Source organism: Cotesia glomerata, linkage group LG3 (assembly GCF_020080835.1).
Source record: "Cotesia glomerata isolate CgM1 linkage group LG3, MPM_Cglom_v2.3, whole genome shotgun sequence".
Taxonomy (NCBI): domain Eukaryota; kingdom Metazoa; phylum Arthropoda; class Insecta; order Hymenoptera; family Braconidae; genus Cotesia; species Cotesia glomerata.
The window spans coordinates 8,450,121-8,471,615 of record NC_058160.1 but is presented as its reverse complement, the minus strand read 5'-3'; the positions used below and the strand labels follow the sequence as shown (position 1 = coordinate 8,471,615).

At 29.0% G+C, this 21,495-nt stretch overlaps 2 protein-coding genes across 7 annotated transcripts in view; both read left to right on the top strand.

Annotated features, from left to right (window-relative positions):
- The window catches only part of LOC123261694 (elongation of very long chain fatty acids protein AAEL008004), a 30,960-nt gene extending 23,358 nt beyond the window's left edge, over positions 1-7,602 (top strand). For 2 of the 4 annotated variants that reach the window (XM_044723448.1, XM_044723449.1), the window contains 4 exons: positions 480-563; positions 4,059-4,115; positions 4,184-4,289; positions 6,950-7,602. In XM_044723448.1, coding sequence (XP_044579383.1) covers positions 480-563; positions 4,059-4,115; positions 4,184-4,289; positions 6,950-7,413 — 711 coding nt within the window. In that variant the 3' untranslated portion in view covers positions 7,414-7,602. The remainder of the gene's footprint in view (positions 1-479; positions 564-4,058; positions 4,116-4,183; positions 4,290-6,949) is intronic. The other 2 variants (XM_044723450.1, XM_044723451.1) reach the window with 1 other exon arrangement.
- A 4,634-nt stretch (positions 7,603-12,236) lies between these two features.
- The window catches only part of LOC123261685 (cationic amino acid transporter 2), a 31,439-nt gene continuing 22,180 nt past the window's right edge, over positions 12,237-21,495 (top strand). The window contains exons 1-2 of one of the 3 annotated variants that reach the window (XM_044723429.1): positions 12,237-12,248; positions 13,818-14,427. The gene's annotated coding sequence lies outside the window, so the exon portion shown is untranslated. Of the gene's footprint in view, positions 12,249-13,435; positions 14,428-21,495 lie in introns of those variants that run through there. The other 2 variants (XM_044723430.1, XM_044723428.1) reach the window with 2 other exon arrangements.

Here is a 21,495-nt window from a genome sequence, read left to right as displayed (position 1 = left end):
CTTTATGATGCTTTTTTTCTACAGCTATTTCAGAGGATTTGAAAAAATTCTAATCTTTTGATAATATACATTTTAGAAATAATAATCATTACTAACCAATTTTACAGCTGCATTATAACGTTATTATAGATTATTATTGGGGATTTATAGAATTTATGATGCAATTAATAATAATTATAATCGATTTATTCATCGCCGAACTTACTCAACATTGGGCTTAGACTACAGCGAAATAAATTCGCATCATGGCTGTTACTTCAGAATGTTATGCGTTATTAAAATAAAATATGAAATTTTTTTTAAACGTTTGATTTTTTTGTTTTGAGTTGTAAATATGTAGACATTAAAAAATAATAATGTAGTATCGAAGGAATAATTATTTCCTAGTGATATGACTTTATGCATATGCTATAATATGGTGATGGTATTTGAATACATTGTCTGATCGGAAAACGACACCTTGCTGGTTGTGGTTACAGATAGGAATGTCCGGATGGCTGACGGGAGATTACTCGCTAAAGTGCCAACCTGTAGACTACAGCGACCGACCTCAAGTACTGAGGGTGGGTGTCCTGGATTTAAAACTATCAATCGAGAAAATGAGAACAGCTTGATTTGTAACATATCCTAGAGTAGTTTTTATATAACTTGCTTTAACTTTTTGGTGCACACAAAAAATTCATATTTTGGATTCTCAAAAGTAAATGTGCTTCAGGCTATTAACATACGAGGTAACTGGTCAAGTACGTACCAGTCGTCATTATTTTCTCTCTCTATCTTATTTTTCATTGTACCTAATTAAAAGGATTTTTTGGAAAAATAAATATATAAGAGTTATTCTTTTTAAATTTTTAGATAGGAATTATTTTAACCTTCCGTTACTCGCGCTTTCTCTAGTGTCTCATTCGTACTCACACCAACTCTATTAGGTTAAGTAGTGTTGTGCGGGGAATCCCCGTATAGCGCGAGTAACGAAGGGTCAATTTTATTTTGTTGAGTATTTTAATTTAGATATTATTATTATAATTATTTTTTTAAATATTTGCTTGGAGTAACAAACAAGTTCAAATAAAGAAATTTTTGTGTGAAATGCAACTAACATACAATCGCGTTCATTAATTCGAGTCGGTTTCTATATTTAGGGATTTATTGCCAATCCTAAATTTAAAATAATTAAAAAAAAAATTAAGTTATATGTAATGGATTTATGAATTTTTCATTAAAGACGTTAAAATTAGTATATTGCTATTGAATCAAGTAAATAATTTTGAAGAACTTTATCTTCTTTATTTGAGTAGAAAATTTCTTAAAATAAAAAATTTTTTTCGATTTAAGTAAATTTTACTTGATTTAAGAATTTTTCTCTTGAAAAATTCTCTTGATGAAAGTTAATTTTTTTCCGTATACTAACATGTTTCGTTGATACTCTAGATAAAAGTACTTTGCTATTATTAATAATTGAAAACTTGCGATTTTTCAATTACGAATTTTACTCAAAAAGGAGACGAAATTTTATAAATTAGAATTTAGCAAAAATACATATTTTTTTAACTTCATTTTTTTAATTCATATTAAATTGACGAATCATGAAATTTTATTTTCAATTGTTTTACTTTAAATGCTTTTTGAAAAAAAAATATCTGCTGCCATTAAAATAATATTGAATAAAATCTTGATAAGAAAAAAGGAGAACGTTCATTTTTCTCATTGTCAAATTGAAAAATTTTTGAATGAAATATCAAGGCTTTCTATTTCTGTTTTTGAAGTATACATTTGTTAATGTCTAATTTATCCAATTACTCGTAAAAAAAATAATCAGTTTTTGCTATAAAAAACTGACTAAAATATGCATTCAAATGGTTCAAGTGTGTCATTTATTTGCTGATAATTTTTTACAATTATAATGTTATCCATACTTATGTGCGGATGATACACTGATAAAAAACTTAACTTGACGCAAAAGCCAAAATCTTGAACCAAGAATACCATTTTGAAGAAAATGATTTTCTTGAGTCAAGATAAAAAATTCTTGAGACAAGAAAAATTTACTTAAATCAAGAATAATTTCTTGACTCAAAAATTTATTCTTTTGACTCAAGAAAATCACTTTCTTCAAAATGGTATTCTTGGTTCAAGATTTTGGCTCTTGAGTCAAGTTAATTTTTTATCAGCTTGTATATCTTTTTTAGATTTTTGTGATAAATTAACATCTATATTGTTTTCAAAACTATTATCTTTTAAATAGCTCACAAACATTTTTGAGTTGTCTTAGCGGTACTTAATTATTCTGTTACCTCAATCAAATTTACTATATGAATGAATTTTGATTTTATTGAGATATTTCTTCAATTTTTAAAAAGGAAATTTTTTAATCTTAAAATTCAAATGAGTATTTGGAGCTAATCTTTAAAATGGCTTTCATAATAAATTTACTAAGTAAATTTTTGGGTATTATTATTAACTAAGTACATATGGGGCCTTCCACGCTAAATCAACCATAAGTTATTTGTTGTCAAAGTTATGAATAATCGAAAACAATATAGGCTTTTTGTACAAAAATTCGTAACTTTTTTTTTATTGAGTAAGTAAATTTTTAAAAATTTTTAAAAATGCCTTTAGTGAGGTCAGAAACAGAAAAAATTTATCAGCGAAATCAAAAAAGGTTGGGTTCAAAAGTAATCGATTTGGTGTGGAATGCCCTATACACTGTAAAAAATTTGCGGAGTGAACGCGGAGTGAATGAAGAGTGAATGATTTTTAATTGATTCACTCCCAGTGGGAGTGATATTTACTCCGAGTAATTTTATTATTAATAATAAAATTCACTCCGCATTCACTCCCAAAATAAATGAATTTAGAAATAAATTAATTTTTGTAAAGAAAATATTTTTATGAACCCTTTTTATATTTAATTATTAAAAATTTAATTTATAATTTTTAATAATATTTCATTTTAATTATTATTATAATGTTTTTATTTGGGTCATTCCACGTCAAATCGACCAATAGTTGGACTCGACCCCTTTCGATTTGGACAAATTTTGGTCAGAAGTTTTCTTTTATCTTATAACGAAGTTCTGCCAAAAGAAAAAAATTAAAAAAATTTTATTCAAAAGTTATGCAAAATTCAAAATTTCACTATTTTCCATATTTTTTAAACTTATGTTTTAAAAATCTCGAAAACTATTGCAATTAAAAAAATCGCATTGAGTAAGTTTCAAAGGGAATACTTGGGGCTATTAAAAAAAAAAATTCCAAAAAAAAATTTAAAAAAATCTCCAATTTGTGAAATTTTGAATTTTTGAAAGTTGTCAAAATTGACCGTCGACAATAAATTTTTGGCTCAAAATTTTTGTGTACTACCTTGTACCAATCTTAAAAGATTCTGAAATTTTTGGAACTGTGTTTTTTGTTTTTTCAAAAATATGAATTTTTGAAATTTGTTAAAAAAAATTAATAGTAAATTAATTTTGAGATTTTTTTTGTAGAACGAAAATTCATCCTTATTTTATTTATTTTAAAAACTCCGAACGCGGATGTTTTTCGGAGTGAAATTCGAAATCACTCCGCAAATAAAAACTCCGGATTCACTCCCTACGCGCAGTGATTAATTACTTCACTCCGGAGCTCCGAGTGATGGGAGTGAAATGGGAGTGAAATTCGCTCCCGATTCACTCCAGATTTTTTACAATGTATGCGTTAATTTTTAACGAAACAAGTTATATTTGAAGAAAATTATAATCTTTCATTCAATTGTTAAAAAGCAAATATTATTATAAAAATAATTATAATGCTCCATGCAAATTATATTTGAAAATTTTCATAAGAAAAACTTGACTATTTCAAAAAATTCTTTACATTTAAATTAATGGATTTAACTTATGGTTGATTTTCACATTAATATTAGTAGTTTTTCAAATTGCACCTCATAAATATAGCACATAATATTTTGATGAATGAAATCGAAATATTTCTATTAGACTAAATCTCGGTAATTGCGTAATCATAAATTTTTAATGATTTAACAACGTATTAATATATATCTTATTAAAATCTAGATGGTCCATGCTAGTTGGTGGTACTACTTTTCAAAATTTACAGAGTTTCTTGACACGGTAAATATTAATGTTTCACTGATGACATTTTATTTTTTAATGCAAAAATTTTATTGAACATTCCACAGATATTTTTCGTTCTTCGGAAGAAGAATAATCAAATATCGACTCTTCACGTAATTCACCATGGGTGTATGCCCATGTCAGTATGGTTTGGAGTTAAATTCACTCCCGGTAAATTATTATGTTTCATAGAGTGGTGCAAAAAAAAGCCTATAGTATTTATATAGGAATTTCTCATGAAAATATGTAAGCTCATTATGCTTTGAATGTTATCTTCGAAAATCAGCTCGAGTAAGAAGATATTATGAGTTTCTCAAGTTTCTCAAGATTTTATTTAACTTTTAAAGTAATATATTCTATTGATGTTTTTAAGTGGCCAGAATTTACGGTAGATCTTCGGATTGAGTTAAATAACTTTAATCATCTGGTAAAATAAAATGTCCAAGCTTGAAGCGCTGATTTGGAGTTTGCAAAAAAAAACAAATTTTTTACTCAGAACCTTAACGTTATTTACAATTTCTTGATAATTTTATATGAAATTTCAATAAAAAAAAATTATACCCTGCACGGAAAAAAAATTACGATTGTCATTCCGTAATTCAGGAGCAGACTTTCTATCTCAGAATTTACTACTTAAAGACGAATTTTTAGGACTTAACGACGTAAAAATTTGTATGCAAGTAGTAAGTTTAAAAATGTAAAATTATGTAAGTAAAAAAATTAGGACGACGGTTGACCCTAAAGGCCATCCCTGCAACTTCCCGCTCATTTTGTACTTAAGCGCTCAAAATTACATATTATGTTTTTGAGCTCTTCGAGCTCAAAAATATGATTATTGTGTCATTTTGAGCTCTCCGAGCTCAAAACTCTAATAGCAGTTTAATAAAACACAACTTTTTGAATTTTCAAACCACAATTACTTTTGAATGAATGAACCGATTTTCACGCGGTTGGCAGCATTCGACGCAATTTTTAAAGCCTCATAAATAATCTTTGAGTATGAATTGATCGAACTAGGAATTTCGGAGTGATTCCAAAAAAACACTTTTTTCGGTTTTTTTTCGACAACGATAACTCACGAACAAATCAACCGATTTTGACCAAACTGGCGGCGATCGACGTGGCTTTTTGATGTTAAGAGCTGATTAGTTTTTGGAATTGATCGGTAGAGCCGTTTAAAAGTTATTCCAAAAAAACCACTTTAGAAAAAATTTTTTTTGTAGTTTTTTTTGGATTTCTCAAAATCTACCGGTCCGAATCGTTCTAAAGTATATTCAAAATTTAAGTTTGGTCAATCCCTTTCGAATGGTGCCAACCTCGAAGAAATCGGTCGAGCCGTTCAAAAGTTATAAGAGGGTCATATACACACACACACACACACACACACACACACACACACACACACACACACACACACACATACATACAGACATACGGACATCATCGCGGAAACATTCGGGGAAGCTTCCTAGGACTTCAAAATGTCGAGATATGATGAAAACTCGATTTTCGAAAAATGGGGTAAAACCAATAACTTCCCGATTTTTGAAAATTTTCAATTTTTTTAGCGGGAAGTTAAAAATATTTGAAGTCGGGTCTTTGATTATGATGTGACAATAGTAATTTCTCGTACAATTTTTTTCCATGCGTAAATTGGTGGCATGAACAAGAAAATCCGTATAATGATTGACCCTGCAGGCCATTCTTTGAATTTTCCACTACATTCGAGCAAAAAATTCTGGAAAAGTTTTGCATGATAAATTTTTGAGCTTGTCGAGCTCAATAGTTCAACTTTTATTCATTTCGACCGCTTTGAGCTCGAAAATCTATAAATTACTCACTCACTCATTATGAGATCTATTCAGATATAGTCATCAGTAACAAATTTGGACACCTTCTGAAATGTGGATCTCGAACCTCAAGCTAAAAAAATAATCTAATTATTTAAAAGATAAGTAATTATTGAAAATAGGGTAACATAGACACACATACACGAAAAAATCGTCAGGGAGCTTCTTATAACCTCAAAACATCGAGATCTGATGAAAACTCGATTTTCGAAAAACGGGGTTAAACCAATATCTTCCCGATTTTCAAAAATTTTCTTAGCGGGACGTTAAAAATGATAAGAAATTGATTTTCTTTACAATTCGAGTTGAAAATTTGTTTAAATTTTTCCGTGGATAGTATTTATTTTATACGAGTTAACCGCCCACATGCATCCTGGCAAGTTAATCAATAAAACAAATAATGAAAAACTGTGTTAACGGCGATCAGCTGGCTACATAATTAGGTATAGTATCAGCTATTTTGCAGCGGTATCTACGAATACATTAGATAGGTAGCCTTACTCCCATGGAAAAAATATTTACTGGTTACTGGAAAAAACATCTAAAGTGTAGTAAATACTTGAGAAATTGGAGAATTTTGAGCGATTTTAATACATAAATTGTATTTTTGAGCTCGAAGAGCTTAAAAACGTCATAAGTGCAATTTTAAGCGCCTAGGTATGAAATTGGCGGGAAGTTGCAAGGAAGGCCTTAAGGGTCAACCATTTTTCTAATTTTTTTATCTACCATTAGCGGTAAAAAAATTTCCTTAAAAATAAAAAAAAAATCCAACTTTTGATGTTTCGGAAATGTTTTAAAATCTTGAGAGAAAAATGTAATCAAGCTGATTCTTGAAGGAAACTTTTGGCGCATGGTATACTAACATGTTTTCATAAAAAATCTGAAAAGATAATTAATTTTTTGTGCCACTTGAATATTTATTTATTAAAGTAAAAATGAATGTACAACATTGGTTACAATAATAAATGTATACTTTCGTAGGTGGCCATTCAACGTTCTTCGGTTTGCTCAATTCATTTGTCCACATCGTCATGTACACTTACTACCTCTTAGCAGCTCTTGGACCCCAAGTACAACCTTATCTCTGGTGGAAAAAATACCTCACAGTCTTCCAAATGATACAATTTATAGCCGTTATGATCCATGCATTCCAGTTACTCTTCATTGAATGTAATTATCCAAAAGCGTTTGTGTGGTGGATTGGACTTCATGCAGTCATGTTCTTCTTCCTATTTAATGAATTCTACAAGCAACAGTACAGTGATAAAAAATCAAGCATTCAAGCTAAGAATGCAGCAATTGCAGCTGCGAACGCTGCTACAAATAACTGCATGCCTAATGGTCTGTCCAATGGCAAGAGCCATGTAACTTCTAATGGGACAAGTTCACATAGTGGTGCTGAAAATGATGTTAATCTTCGAAAGCCATACAAGATAACAGAATGATAGGATCGTCAGAACTATGTACAAAGAAAAATATTCCACAATTTATGAGTTTTCATCCATAATTTATCGCTCGACTTTCTCGGTTAAATCACTGGAAAATTATAGCGTCGATGCTTCTTTATATCTTTTCCATCTGCTGTGAGAAGAAAGATCCGCATTCATACCTCTTTATGGATTTATATTATAGAATAAAACAAAAATTTTTTTAAATGTTAAACGTAATCGGTGGAATTAAAAAGTTTAACAAACATTGACTTATTAAGAATATTTAGAATTATTTAATTCTTTGACGCGTTTATAATAACCAGTTTATAAAAATTATGAACTGGTTATTATGACTTATAGAACATTGTCGATTTATAAAATTTTGTACATTAAGGTAGAATTTTTATCAATTTACATTTAGATCGAGAAAGAAAAAAAATATACTATTTTGTAACGTTTTACATATACTTACACCAAAACGATAAGGTAAAAAAATTATGTAAATAGATAGATTAGTTTTCAATAATTATTATGGATATAGAAATTAGGAGAGTATAATGAAATGTATTTTTTATGATATTTTTAATCATTGATCAAAAAAAAGTTACTCTGCTACTGTGTTGGAGTTAAATATATTTTTAACATTATAGCAGAGCCAACTTATCGGTCTGTGTGATCAATGATGAGAAAAAAATCTTAAATTTTCTAATTTATATGAAAAAATAATTATTTAAATGAAACGATGGCGCAATTACATAATATTTTCACTTATAAGTGGCTTTTGTCCATATAATAACTCAATAAGTTCCAAATGAGTTAAATAAAGTTTTTAATAAAATAGGGATAATTATTTTCAAGTTACAAATGATGTATTTTTAATTTATGAAAATTTATATTTGTATATATATATATATATATATATATATATATATATATATATATATATATATATATATATATATATATATATAAAATCGAAGATATTTTTGGGGAGAAAAATGAGATTTGTTTACCTATTTTCTAAGTACTTGAAGTTATTTTGTTGTAATGATCTTAGTTTAGGTAAACTTATTTTGTTGTTGATTAATTTAATTTATCATTCTTAAGTATCTGGTTGAATAATTACATAACTGTTAATTCGAGGACTATTCAACCAATAACTATTTATCTGTTTGACAATTGATTTAAGACAGTTCATTCAAAAAGTTGTTTTCCTGTCATTTTGGTTCAAATAACATTTATTAGATATTGTGTCGAAGGTATTTCTTCGCTTTTAAATAAACTGTGATTAAGGTCAATTTTCATATGAGTAAAAGGTTGCAAATCAATTGTCCTCGGATCATCAGTCGTGTAACCGTTGAACTTATTATGCTCATGAATTTAATGTTACATTTTTATATTAATCACAATTTATGTAAACATCTTACAATAGACATACTGTTTTAATAAATTGGTATAAATAATTTAAACTACCAAAATATTAAATCAACAGTTAAATTTATATTAATTTTTAGATAATCTAAAACAATGGAATAAAATTTTTTCTTATATTTTATTCATGTCTTTTCTTATATTTTATTCATGTCTTGAGTGAATTTCCAGATCATAATCTCCCTTTATTTAACGATGTAATTAACTTGATTGATAGCAATCATATATAACAATAGTTCTGTCAATATTATTGATCACAATCCATAACTTTTTTTGTCAACTAAATAATCGATTTTGACACTGAAAAAAAATTTTTTTCCATTTCTAGTGTGTTAAATCAACAAATGAGAATGCGAAATTCTACACACTAGAGTGTAATATTCTACACACAAATTCTTACACTTTACACAATGACGAAAAATTTTTTACAGTGTGATGGCAGATTTTTGCTGGATTCTAAAAAGAGAAATACTAGAAGAAAATAGGAAACGTAAGAGGAACTCACTGCGTAGGTCATTTGAAGATAAAAGACTTCAATACAAACGAATGACAGTCTGAAATTCGAAAATATAGTTTCGTAATCTCTTCTTACATGCTATTTTTTACAGATTTTAAAATTTTGTCAATTTTTGAATTCTAATATTATTCTATCTATGAAAATACACCCAAGTCATTAACAATCGTGTTCAATAGATTTTTTCTCATATTTGTAACTGCAATTTTCCCAATTTTTTTGGTTTTTTGAGATTTTTTCTAATTTTGAAACGTTAATGGGACAAAATACTTTAGATTCAAATTCAGTGGAACAAAATACATAAAAATCATACTCAATCTGAATCCAAAATATTTTTTTTATCTCAATAATTTCGATTTTTATGATTTATTGCAATTTTTTTTAGTTTTTCACAATTTTTTCAAATTTTGACGGCTCAACGGGCTAATTAATGTTCAGATTCAGATTCAGTGAATTGAAATACATAAAAATCATACTTGATCCGTGTCAATAAAAATTTTTTCATCGCTGTGTGCTGTTTTTCGCAATTTTTTGGCTTTTTTGCATTTTACTCAAATCTGAAGGGTCGAAATACGTGTAAACAACTTTTTTTTGTTTTGTCTGCTGGTATAATTAATGGAAGGTATGTTATTGAAAATATGAGAATAGGGGGTGAAACCCGTATTCTTGGATTTTAAAAATCTTTACAATTTTTTCCGTATTTTCAATAGAGTTCAAAGTATTTATTTATTTATTTATATTTATTTAAATGCTAAGGCTAAAAGCTGAATAGCAAATGGTAGAAATTACATAATGGTATGGTACACGTATAATAGTAAGAACATAGTGTAAATATAAGTAAAATACAGAGAAAAAGAGAAAAAGAAATACAAAAGAAAAATTTTTGAAAACTAAAAGATCCTGAAATATTGTTTATATAATAGCAATTTGTATAAAACATTAAGTTTACAGATAATTTTAGTTTAAAATCAGTTTTCAAATCAATTTGGTAATGAAACTAACTCTACTAGTATCAGTGAAATTAATCGTTTATAAATCAATAATTTATTAGCACGTTGAAAATTCTAACTCCAGATGTTGAAAGAATTCAAAAGCTTTAATTTTGAAGGTCTCAAGACTCAGTGCGTTTATGATGTCAACTGGTAGGTCATGCCAAAGACGAATCGCAGTTACAGTGAAAGAGTACTTAAATGAGTTTGTTGAGAAATTTGAGATTTTGAAATTGACTTTATTGTACTTTGCAGCCAGTCTATCAGATCGTCTGATGTCAGGAGATTCATCTATAAAAAGGTCTCTCAAACACTTTGGTTCACCAGAATTTATGAGCTTATAGAAGAAACAAGCAAGACTGTAAGATCTTTTGAATTTAATTGTCAGCCAATTTAGAGAGCGTCTATATGGTGTAATATGCTCATCACATCAAAGTAGACAATGCTAGGAGTTTCACTCTGAGTTGTTCAAATATTTTCAAATTTCAAGGTTACCGGACGATAAAGCTAAAATTTCTAAAGAAATCTACTTGAAAATGTGTTATATAATGGTAAAACTGAATCCTGCGCTATTGAGCAGTTACTGTCGGTAACTAACATTTTATTGTTTTTTTTAAATCTAATACCATCCATATCCACCCTGATAGCCGAGTCGGTCGCAACTTTCCGTCGATTTACTGCCGCAACTTGTCACCAAGTAGACGGCAAGTCTTGGAAATAAACTCGGTTGTTCACCAAGTTGTCGGCAAAAATTGCTTTCGAAACTTTTTCGCACCAAGTTGATGACAAGTTTCTCAAGAAATTTGGCGACATATTGCGGCAGTAGATTGGTCTTGTTTTTCCCACACGCAAAAAAAAAAATTGGAGCTGCCACATGATTTTTTCATGGGGCTGCCACATGATTTTCCTGTGGCAACCACATCATTTTTTCATGTGGCTGCCATATGATTTTATGTGACAGCAACATGATTTTCATGTGGCAGGCAATACTATAATAACAGTTAAAACAACAAAAATAATAATTATCATGATAATAATAATAATCTATATTATTAAGAGAATAAGAAAAATTTTGCGGCCAGTATATTTTTATGATAAAATGGGTTTTTATGGTTAAATTTGGCACCATTAGAAAGGTCTTGACCCGGAGTTATGCCTTTTCAAGGTTTCATATCATTCTCACTAATAGTCAATTTTCTGTGATAAGAATTAAGGCTGCATTCGAAAATGCTCTATCTCTAGATACATAATTAAGAAATGACCTTGCATCTGGTGAACTATTGCCATTTTTAAAGATATAAGCTCATCCCGACATTACACTCATCGAGACCTTTCATTTGAGTACCCACATCAACTTTTCATATATTTTTATATATTATATATACATTAGGGTGTGCCAAAATGTAACTTCCGTGGAGAACCTTTTAAAATTGGAATTTTGAGTTCCGCTTTTAAAAGGGGCTGTGTTTGGGCATTCCCTGAGATATTTTAGGGTGAGACGAAGGATTTGATTTTCATAGAATTTTTTAACAGAAGCTAAGTTTAGGCATTTCCGGTGAAAATTAAAAATTTGGCCGGAAGTGCCCAATTAAATCTTCTGTTAAAAATCCTATAAATAATCAAATGAATCCTCTCACTCCGAAATATCTCAGGAAATGCCCAAACACAGCTGCTGTTAGAAGTGGAACTTAAAATTCCAATTTTAAAAGGTTCTCCTCGGAAATTACATTTTGGCACACCCTAATATACATGTATATATGAAAAATATATCAAAATGCATGTGGGTACTCAAATGAAAGCTCTTGATGAGTGTAACATCGGGGAGAGCTTATATCTTTAAAAATGTCAATAATTAAGTACTGACATTGCTATCTTGTTAACTAATGATATTTTTAAAGATATAAGCTCTTCCTGATGTTACACTCATCAAGAGCTTTCATTTGAGTACCCACATGCATTTTGATATATTTTTTATATATACATATATATAATATATATAAATATATGAAAAAATTGATTTAGGTGCTCAAATGAAAGGTCTCGATGAGTATAACATCGGGATGAGCTTATATCGTTAAAAATGTCAATAGTTCACGAGATACGAGGTCATTTCTCAATTATTGATATTTTTAAAGATGTAAGCTCTTCCCGATGTTACACTCATCAAGAGCTTTCATTTGAGTACCCAGATGCATTTTGATATATTTTTTATATATACATATATATAATATATATAAATATATGAAAAGTTTATGTGGGTACTCAAATGAAAGGTCTCGATAAGTGTAATGTCAGGGTGAGCTTACATCTTTAAAAATGGCAATAGTTCACCAGATGCAAGGTCATTTCTTAATTATGTATCTAAAGATAGAGCATTTTCGCATGCAGCCTTAATTCTTATCATAATAAATTGACTATTAATGAGAATGATATGAAACCTTGAAAAGGCACAACTCCAGATCAAGACCTTTCTAATGATACCAAATTTAACCATAAAAACCCATTTTATCATAAAAATTTACTGGCCACAAAATTTTTCTTAATCTCTTAATAATATCGATTATTATTATTGTTATCATCATGATAATTATTGTTGTTGTTTTAACTATTATTATAGTATTGTCTGCCACATGAAAATCATGTTGCTGTCACATGAAAATCATGTGGCAACCACATGAAAAAATCATGTGGCTACCACAGGAAAATCATGTAGCAGCCACATGAAAATCATGTAGTAGCCACATGAAAAAATCATGTGGCAGCCCCAATTTTTTTTTTTTTTGCATGCAGAAACTTGTAGCCAACTTGACGCCAACAGTTACAAATTCGGAAGTTGACCGTAAGTTGTCGCTAAGTTGGTGGCAACTATCTGACACCAACTTGGTTGGTCTGAAACTGTGGCTATCAGGGCACTTATGAATTGACGTCACAACTCTGCAGTTATCAATCTATGGATTTTCACGTAAATTTGTTATTACTATTCTAGATACAATCTATTTCTCACTTTATCTCAAATCGATAACATCGCAATCGTCATTGCTGTATTTTCGAAACAATACAATTATAGACTTGGAAATCAAACGTTGTGATTCCAGGGTGATAAATAGATTTCACAATAGAAATTTTGTTGAAAAATTATCAAAATGGTGTGTTGAGTGGATGAAAATTGTGTTTTTATACGTGTTTTGCGTAAAAGTATATTGAATATACCGCAAATTCATGTTAGAATTCATAATGATATTGTAGGAAAGACTGATCTGAACAAAAGTGGGAGTAGAACAGGAAAATAGTAGGGACAGAACGTCAATAGAAGCAACGATTGGGAACTGTATAGGGAAACAGGAAGGGTGCAAACACAGAGAAATAGAGACTATGGAAGTGAGGTGGAATAACTTGAACCGCGCGCATATATGAAGAAATGAGCAGGGATGAATCAAGCTACGTCATGGGGTGGTATCGAAGGCGCGTACGGTTAGTGGTAACAGATACGAGAGTGAGTATACTTGGATTCGAAAGTGGGAACGAAAGTCAGGGGTATATTTTGTAAGGGCAGATACTGCCGAAATAGGGGAGGAACGTCACGCGGATAAGGACTTATGATGATGGTCCGAAGGTGCAACCGGCACCGAGGAAAAAATTTATAAAATGTGAATCGTGGCTAATAATAATATATATATTTCTCTATTTGATTCCATTAGTTAGAATAGCACTGCGCACGCAAATCGGATAACAACTTTCTCTCTTATCCTATTACATAAAATTAAGCTAATATGCCCTTGGTTACTATTAAAAAGTGTACGTACAATTCATGCCGAAGATCATTGTTGAGTGAGAGTTTTTAATTGTTTAATTTAAAGATACATTTAATAAATAAAAATAGCTTTTGGTATACCGTGACGCAAGTGAACTGCGATAATGTGTGAAAACCATGGCTAGCTTTTCATTATCACAAAAAATAATTTTTTTTTTACAACAAGAGTGTCAGAATAATTACAAGGGCTAAGGTTAAAAAACTCCACTTCAGACGAGCTTCCTGACATTCCGGACAAAAAGCCTCAGATCAAGACTAAAAACTCTATTTAAATACGTAAGAGGGTAAGTTTGAATAACAAACTCTTATACATCACAAAAGCTTGTAAAAATCAATCATTTTTGGCTTTCGTAGTAATCATCTCGAATACAGTTTAAAAATGAAAGAATTATTCAAAAATGACACAGTACAAAATTTTTCGTCAAATTCAACCCTAAAATTCGCTTTGATGACTTTTTTATACAAACTTAGTGTTAATTCAACACAATCTGTGTGTAACAATAAAGTAACCCAGCTCTATATTTAAAGTAACAGCTCTGTGTTGATAGTGATACAGCTTTGTGTTAATGCAACATTAAAAAAGTGTTTCTTAAGTGTCAAATAAAACTTTTGTGTGTCGCAAAACGGATCGATTGAATAACACAAATGATTGTGTTAGATCAACACACTAAAATGTTAAATTTTTAGAATTTGCATAATGAAAAAAAATTTTTTACTGAGTAGTTTTGTTAAAGTTAACTTCAATTTCAAAATGTAGTAAAAAGTTATTTGATCCCAGATAGTTTTCTTTAATCAATAAAATAATACTTCATTTTGCTTTAAAAGATTTTTGTTGTTCATGAAAACTTTAATATTAACCTAAGAATATTCAAGGTAGTTTTTCATGACAAAAATGTCGGCATTTAATTCTTCTAGCTATCTTATTTTCTAAAATTGTACCGAAAACAATAATATTATTTTTTTTCTGAAAATTTTTAATTTAATCAGAAATATCACGGGAAAGTTCCACAAAAATCAAACTCCTGTGAAATTAAAAATATTAAAAAAAAAGTTTCTCCCCCTTAGGCTTCTTTATATGATGACCAAACTTTTATGTTATTCAAAGATTAAAACTTATCTCAATAATCAGAATTTACTTTTATTCTTTTCAGAACTTATAATAAAGTGTATTAGTTGAATGGTTACACAACTTTCATGTTAGAAAAAGTGATTTTTTTTTTTTTTTTCATTAAAATACTTAAGGGGGATATTTATTAAAACTTATAATACTTGTATAATGGCATTAATCATGTTAAATGGTAATTACAGTTGCCATTTTGCTATAACAATGTGTATAATGCTGATAAAGTAACATTTCCTACTCGAGAAGATAGAGCAAATATATATCCTAACAATGAAAATTCAATCTCGAAAATTTTGCTTAATTTTATGAGGCACAAATTTCTATTTCTAGCGTAAAAACTATGAATTTTAATATCTGTAGCCAGTTGCACTGAGAAAAAATAAAAATGACATTCAGACAAGGATTTCTTGACTCGAGAATTTGTTAAAATGAACAATTTGTTGACAAAAGAATATCGATATCTGTTTCTATTGTTATGAGCAAACAAACGAATATATTCACTTGAATTGAAGAAAAATTATTTGCATTATTTTAATCAATTCGAATACTTTCCAGACAAGAAAGAATTCTTTAGACAAAAGAGCATATTGTTACACAGAGTATTTTTTTTTCTCGGTGTGAAACGAAAAAATTAAAGATCAATAATGCATGTGTTAATTGAAAACATGGTTGTTTTTTTAGAGTTTACTCTAAATTAAAAGTTTAATTAAAATCATTTAATAGTAGTATGACTAAACACTAGAGGTTTAAATTGTTTTAGATCAGACAACGCAGATGTTTACTTTGATTCCATAAGTTCAATTAATAGCTCATTTGATCCATAATAAAGTCAGTACACAGGAAAGTATGAATTACTGAATCATTGAATGACTGAAAGTTTAACACTTAATATGTTTTTTTTTTTTTATTATTAGTATCAAAGAGCTAAGAAGATTAACGAATCAATTGTTATGCGTTTTAGATTAAATTTAGTATGAACTAGCATCTTTATATACAATACAATATTCTATGCAAAACAAAAGGTCCGGAATGAAATATAAATAAATACAGCGTATAAATCTTTCAATATAATTAAATTAATTGAAATAGTAGACGGTCTATGATTTTAATATAAATTCAATTGAAAAATTAGAAAAACGGAGGCCATCCCTGCAATTTCCCGCTAATTTCAAGCTAAGCGCTTATTAACATTTAACTTATTTTGTTTTTGAGCTTTTTGAGCTTAAAATAAGATTTTCGTGTTATTTTAAGCTCTCCGAGCTCAAAAAGATAGCTGTACTGTTCAAACCGCAATAACTTTTGAATGAATCTACCGATTTCTTCGCGGTTTACGGCATTAAACACAGTTTTTTGAGCTCTTTGAAGAATCTTATAGTGTAAGCTGATCAGACTAGCTAGCTGTCACATGCTTACTAGTGGCGGCGCTCTCTAAGATAAAATTCGTGACGCCAAATTAAAGAAATTTTTTTAACTATTATTTTTAATACAAAAATTCAAAAAAATCATTTTTCGCTCTCTGAATTATGTATAGTTATTAAAAAAAATTATGACTTTACATTTTTTTTCTTAAATTTAATGTTATTGCTTTTAGAAATAATATTTGTCTATCTATAGGGGGCTATCCATCTATTGGTGTATTTACCCTAGTTCAAATAAGGGATTTAATCCTGCTTTTGTGGGTAAGGAAAGAGCTCTTTCAAGGGAGGTTAACACACCTTATAAACCTGACTAAGCTAGGTTACGCTGACGTAGGTGGATAATAGCCCATGATCAGGTTTACCTGACGATCTGAAGCTCCACCACGATATTTTTCGGAGAAATTGAAAATAAGATATACTACTAGGAGATGTTATGAGATACACGTAGGATCTTTTGCCAAGTATACGTTTGAAATTACTTGAGCCAGAGCTACAGAAGTCCATGTATGTCGTTGTCGGACACACTTTTATTTATTCTTTCTGCACTGAAAAAAAAATTTTTTTCCACCTAGAATTTAAAATTTTTTACTCGAGTTTTCTTGATTTAAAAAAAACGGTATTCTTAACCTTAAAATACCACGTTTTATTATAAGGCTAGTTTTTTGACAGTGAGATAACTGTATTCTTATAATTAAAAAACTTTCGTATTTTAATCATAAGAATACCAATTTTTTATCCATAAGGAAACATTTTCTTGGTAAAAAAAAACTTTTTTTTCAGTGTGGAGTAACTGTAGAATGCGTCCCTTAAATGCTACAAACTTGTCCTATCGTTACAACAGAACAATTTCTATAATTAACGAAAGGACTATATATGTATATTCTAGCCAAATTACGTAAGATAACTGGCGGAGGTCGGTGCGTGGGTTGGTGTGGATAGTCGAAAGCGGTAGCGATAGTGAATGTAAGTAGAAGGGTAAATAAAATATTTTCGGGGTGAGAGAGACCGAGTGATATTTTGTCTTTACAGATAAAAAAAATAGATGAATAAAAAAAAAATGGATTTTTTGTTTTTATTGATGGGAATAGTATATTGTAGGACAAAAGATGAAACAAGTTGATTCCAGACGAAGGCGAGGGCAGTGATCACCTTGGTCTAAAATTCTGATGTTTTATCACTTGCTTCTCACTATATTTTTCATATTTGTTATATCGAAAAGTAAAGTTTCAATGTTTAGAACTAGTAAAAATAAAACAATTAATGGAATTTGTTCTGGATCTTATTGAAAGTCGTCAAAAAACAACAATTAATATTATACCAAAATTAACAAACATCTATCACCGTTAGATTTTTCTAATGAAAATCTTTTCAAAAATTACATTTTTATTTCTATAAGTGAAATTAAAAAAAAATTTTTTTCCACGATAATTTTATTTGTAAAAAAATTGTCAGATGTCTGTTAATTTAAGTAATATCAACGTAATTAATATGTTTAATGAAAAGTTGTAGTGATAAAAATTTTAGTATCAAAACTCCGAACTCGAATGATTTTTTAATTATAATCCATATTCATTTCGCAATTGGTACTTTGAATGATAAAAGTGAAAGTTTATTCTGAATTCACTACGGATTCTTCACAGTGTATGTATGAAGTCAAAGGAGTTTAGAATAATGATAATTAATACAATAAAAAATGGTGATACTTTGAGTGTTGACCATAAAATTTTTGATAATGCAAATAAATATCATGACCGTAATTTAATTATAACTTAAAAATTAAAGCTTATCTTTTTACAAGAGTTTACATTACTTAATTGTTTAATGCTTTCTCATAAAAAAAAAAACACTTGTTCAATGTTTTTATGCAAATAATAAATTATATTTATCCACACCTATATGTATCCACATAAAAAATAAATGTGACATCGACGTGACATATTTTCTATATCTGAATATTAATTCTCACAAGTCAAGGATACTCTGATGTGACCTCGTATCTCAAAAATTTGTATTTTCAAAAAGTAATCATCCCACCATTTTATCGAATAATAAGATCGGTAATCATTAAATGTTTTTATTTATTTCGAACATTTGATTATTCTTGGACTATTTTGATGTTTTTTTCATTTCTAATTCATTAACCAACTGAGATTTCTAATAAGTAAATTATTTCAAGTGAAAATGTATCCTAATATAATTAAATTTTCAATGCTCAATTGATTAATTTGAGAAGATCTAAAATTTCATTCTAAATTATCGGCGCCGTAACTCGTAGTAAATAAGTCTCTTGAGTATTTAAAGCTCATTAAAATTATTTTTAGTTATACGCCCTGCAGGTAGAAATGTCGTACCAGAGACAGGCTTCAACAGATTGTTTAAAATAACCTTGAAATGATCCTTTTTACAATTTCTGCTGCTTTAGCTCTCATTAATGTGTTCCAAGAGATGCAATCATTGCAATCAGGAATCACTTACATAAAATTTAACAGAGAGTGAATGTCTCCATAGCAAAGCATAAAAGGTTGTGTGTGTATGTGTGTAAACTCTTTATAACTTTTAAACGGCTTAAAGAATCAAAACGCGGCTTGTGACATTCGAAAGGGTTCTATAGAACCAAAACTATTGTATCGATAGTAATATATTTTACTTAAATTTTATGTGAATTTGAACCAATTTAGCCTATTAGATTCTAAGAAATTTCGAAAGTAAAATTAAAAAAAAAATGTATTTTTGGAATAAATTTTATACTACTGCATCGATCGATTTTCGAATCTAAATAGCCTTTTTATCTAAAAAATGCGCCATTCCGCCACACACGACATAGATAGGTAGATTTCTTGTTTGAATATTGAAAAAAACACGTTATTAAAAGGCAACAATGTCCTAAAATTTATTTTTTATTATATTTTTGCAAATAACGATATGAGACCGACTACAACAAATAGATATACCTTTAATTTAAGCTATTATTCGTCAGTTAGTTTTGAAAAAATTTTAATTAATTCCGTGATTTTTAAAATTTGAAAAAATTTTTCAATGAGGGTATTTCGACCCTTTTTTTTAAATAATTTTTAAGCCGTAGAAGTTAGCTTAAATCTATAAAATTTATTTTAAAGATCACATGATTATCTTCAATTTAAGCTATTATTCGTCGACTTTTGATACTTTTTCCAATTTATTTCGTAGTTGGGAAAGTTAAAAAAAAATCAAGAATAAATTAATTTTTAGCTTTTATCAAATGACTTTCATCTGTTACAAATCCTATTTTTTAGGTAGATGTCTTTGAATATCTATTTGTTGTAGTCAGTTTCATATCATTATTTGCAAAAGTATAATAGAAAATAAATTTTAAAACATTATTGCCCTTTAGAAACGTATTTTTTTCAATATTCAAACAAGAAATCTAACTATCCATGACGGGTGTGGTCAAATGACGCTTTTTTATGTTACATCTAGTAACGTAATATCGAAACTCCAGCTTTTAATTGGAACTTACTAAAACTTGACAAATTCCAGACAATCCTGACATACCCTAACTTTATCTGTTAATATTACCGGTATTTTTGAGTAAAAAATGGTAAAACGATTACCGAACATTGTAAAGAAACCTTGAACAAGTGTACGTCAAATTAAAATAAACATTAAGCAATGATATAAATTTTTACAAAAATAAGATAAACATGAATGTTATCATTAAAATCAAATGACATGAATTTATACTTACTGAAATCGTCCAATTAATCTTTCGATTAATTGATTATATTAATGCAGTCCCTAAATAAAAAAAAGTATTGAGACAAAGAAAAAAGTATTGAAAAGTATTGGATTAACTAGAAAACCAATACTTTTCAATACTTTTTTCTTTGTCTCAATACTTTTTTTTTTATCAGGGGTGGCAATGACATCATGTAATGTTACTTTATATAATTTATCACTTATTTACTTATAATTAGTACTTTTATTTTTCTTTAACTCAAAGATGCAGTAATTATAAAAATTAGTGGATGATCCATAAAACGTGGTAGAAGAATTGAATAATATACATGTTGAAATTCCAAGTTTTTACCACATTAAAATCTTTAGCTTCATATATTATATAATAAGATTGCATTTATTAGTAGATTTCATAGAAATCTAACTATTGTATTGGTCTTCATGACGGAACATCCGAAAAATTTTGCTATTTTCTCTCTCAGTTTGTCGAGCAGGTTTAGAAAATCCATATTGTTCAAAATATTATGTATGTGTGTATACATATTATATATTTGTATGTACGATAGAACGTGGCTGGTAACGACGAAAGCGTTTTGAATTAATTACCGATCCTTTCTATACTCAACATGCTTTATCTATCGGTAATGACCATATACATTACCTATTACTAATAGTTATTTTTTTAAATCCATAATAAGATCGAATTTCAGTATAAAAAAATTAGAAAAACGATTGACCTTATAGGCCATCCCTGCAACTTCCCGCTAACTCTATACCTAAGCGCTCAACATTTCACTCATTTTGTTTTTGAGCTCTTCGAGCTCAAAGAGATGAGTGCTGTATGCTTTTGAGCTCTTCGAGCTTTTGAATGAATTAACCAATTTTCTCGCGGTTTACGGCATTCAACGCAGTTTTTTGAGCTTTTTGAGAAATTACAGAACGCGAACTGGTCAGACCAAAAATTTCATAGAAATTCTGAAAAAAACATTTTTTCCAATTTTTTTCGACAACGATAACTCACGAACGAATCAACCGATTTTGATCGGACCGGTGGCAATTGACGTGGTTTTTTGAGGTTAAAAGCTGATTAGTTTTTG